General features: G+C 61.2%; 1 protein-coding gene across 1 annotated transcript; it reads right to left on the bottom strand.

Annotated features, from left to right (window-relative positions):
- Window positions 1-1079: 1079 nt before the first annotated feature.
- On the bottom strand, window positions 1080-2336 carry LOC106818483 (probable G-protein coupled receptor AH9.1). Its single transcript, XM_014823183.1, has one exon. The coding sequence runs from the start codon at window positions 2334-2336 to the stop codon at window positions 1080-1082; it is 1257 nt and encodes a 418-aa protein (XP_014678669.1).
- Between the last annotated feature and the right edge of the window lie 329 nt (window positions 2337-2665).

The following is a 2665-nucleotide window of genomic DNA, read 5'->3' as shown; positions in this document are numbered from 1 at the left end:
ACGCACGTAGAAGGTACTGCTCTATGATATCGTATAGGCAGAGATATATAGCTTACACTCAGACAGCAGAGTGTCTGCACACACACACACACTGACCTCGTTCGTTACATATAGATATATAGATCTATCGTGGATGCGGTTCGTGGGTAGATGCACACGCACGCGTAGTCTAGCGTGACGAGTGCCTGCGGACATCCCGTCTTGGTCATAACATCCCCAGCTCGTGGAAGGCTTCCACGTAATTCTCATCTCATCGGTAATTCCAGTTCATCTGTGCTCTAAATCTCTTTGTGTACCTCTTCCACGCAATCGCGTTCACGGTTTAACTCCGTACGAGTAAAACTGCTCAGGTAACACTGGACAGGTTACACTAGACAGGTAACACTGGCCAGGTAACACTGGACAGGTAATACTGCTCAGGCAACACTGCTCAAGTAAAACTGCCCAGGTAAAACTGCACGGGTAATATTCGCATTATTCTGCAAGTGAAACTGCTCAGGTAAAACTGCTCAGGAAACACTGCTCAGGTAAAACGGCCCAGGTAACACTGCACAAGTAATACTGGATAGGTAAAACTACGGCCCGGACGAGCCGAACACTTGGGTTGCCAGTGTTGAGACGTCTCTGGAAATGTCAAGGAGCATTTCGCGGTGGACATACATCACGCTTCAAACCCTGACCATGTCTATCATCGTACATGTGCATCGTTAGCACTGCAGTGGGGCAAGTGCAGGGTCAGACGCTCCCCTTCCGCTCTACTGATAAGATTTCACACTCACGTGGGTGATAGTGACGTCACGCCGGGGGGGGGGGGGTCACCGCCCCCTGGCATGGGAGAGAGAGCACCCTGTTCTTAGCAGGTGAATTAATTCACGCGTCATACATGGCTGTCGCATGATGACGCGTCCTGCTGTGGCAGCTATCTCCCCAAATATGGCGTCTCTCATGTCCGCTTGGCGCCGTCCGACTGAGAGCAGCACGGTGTGAGCACCCCCACTCTGAGAGCACCCTCCAGCCACAAGCACTTGTGTCCACTCGACACCATCCCACCGAGTGCATGGTGCCGCCCCCTGCCCTCATCAGCAGTAAGACTCGATCGCCAACGGCGGGGCGCCACCGTCGGCGACCGCCTTCTGCCGCAGCGACGCCGCTACCACCGATTGGCGCCCCCTGGCGGTCGTGTCGGTGCGGCTGACGCTGACGTGCGACACCATGCTGCCGCTGCGTCGGTCGCTCGACGTGAACGTCGGGCGGCGCGCGAACCCGCGCAGCGGCCGACACCAGGGGGCGAACACGCTCAGGCACGCCTTGCGGAAGTTCGTGTTGCTGACGCTGTACAGGTAGAAGTTGACGGAGACGTTGACGAGTTCGACGATGTTCGCGACGTGGCTGAGGCCGGGGTAGAAGGCGAATCGCTCGCGCCGCTCCTGCGGCACCATGCGGTCCACCAGCGTCAACGTCGTCATCGGCACCGTGCAGACGACGAACGTCGCCGACAGCATGGTGAGCAGCGCCGCCAGGTGGCGCTGCTCGGCGCGCTCGCGTCGCTCCTTGCGCGCGGAGATGGTCGGCGAGAGGGTCTTGCGGTTGCGCAGGCCGGCGCGGAAGGCGCGCAGTATGAGCGGGTTGAGCACGATCACGCAGACGACGGGCAGCACGCGGCAGACGATCGCCTCGCACCACGGCCACACGACGCCGTACCAGACGCTCTCGTGCAGTTCGTGGTTCCACTGCAGCACGTAGAGCGTCGTGTTGGCGCCGCCGACGCCGCCGAGCGCGACGACGCGGTACTGGAAGCACTCGGGCACGTGAATGAGGAAGGCGGCGGCGAACAACCCCGCGGAGGCGGCGGCGACGACGCGCGGCGTGCGCCAGGAGAGCGCGCGCAGCGGGTGGCAGATCGCCCACCAGCGGTCCAGCGTCACGGCCATCACGAGCAGGCTGCTGGCCCCCATCAGCGAGTTGAAGATGGGCATGTGCGCGTGCGCGAGGTAGAGCGCGACGGCGGGAACGCGCTCGGACGCGGTCGGCGACAGCGCGAAGAACAGGTATGCGCTGTAGACGGGCATCGCGCAGAAGTCGGCTATCGCGAGCGCGCGCAGGTACACGTACGGTACGAAGACGAGGTCCTTACTGCACCAGAGCACGGCCAGGTTGAGCGTGTTGCCGACGAGTCCCAGGGCGACGACGACGGGAGCGCAGATGTGGTAGAGCCAGAAGGTGAGCAGGTCAGCGTCGTAACCCGCCGCCAGGTCGCGCAGTGACGTGTCAGACGTCGGCGACGTCGCGTTGCCGTACCACGTCTCATTTCCGCTGGCGGCGGTCCAGTCCGCCATTTTGTTGACTTCGGATGCTCTCTTGTCCGGCGGCGGTGTCGGCCACTGTCATCGTCGCGGCGGCGGCGCTGCTATCTCAGTGCGGCGCTCGTGCGTCGGCGCGCTGAGAGAGAACGTGGCGCTACCTGGTGACACTGGTGCCGCAGTTGTCGCGCGACTGCGGACGAACCGGTGCGTCAGTGTTGCGTCAGTGTTGCGTCATATATTCTAGCGTCAGTCAGTGTCGCGTCCGTCAATCTCGCGTCCGTCAGTGTCCCGTCCGTCAGTGTTGCATCCGTCAGTGTTGCGTCCGTCAATCTCACGTCCGTCAGCGTTGCGTCAGTTATTCT

The sequence above is a fragment of the Priapulus caudatus genome, unplaced genomic scaffold (assembly GCF_000485595.1).
Source record: "Priapulus caudatus unplaced genomic scaffold, Priapulus_caudatus-5.0.1 Scaffold2275, whole genome shotgun sequence".
In the NCBI taxonomy this organism is placed as follows: Eukaryota; Metazoa; Priapulida; class Priapulimorpha; order Priapulimorphida; family Priapulidae; genus Priapulus; species Priapulus caudatus.
The sequence above is the reverse complement of the archived record's forward strand: the minus strand, read 5'-3'. Positions and strand labels throughout refer to the sequence as shown.

Bases quoted from the DNA above. Each gene is read 5' to 3' on its own strand.
- LOC106818483 (XM_014823183.1), bottom strand. From the start codon at position 2,336: ATGGCGGACTGGACCGCCGCCAGCGGAAATGAGACGTGGTACGGCAAC.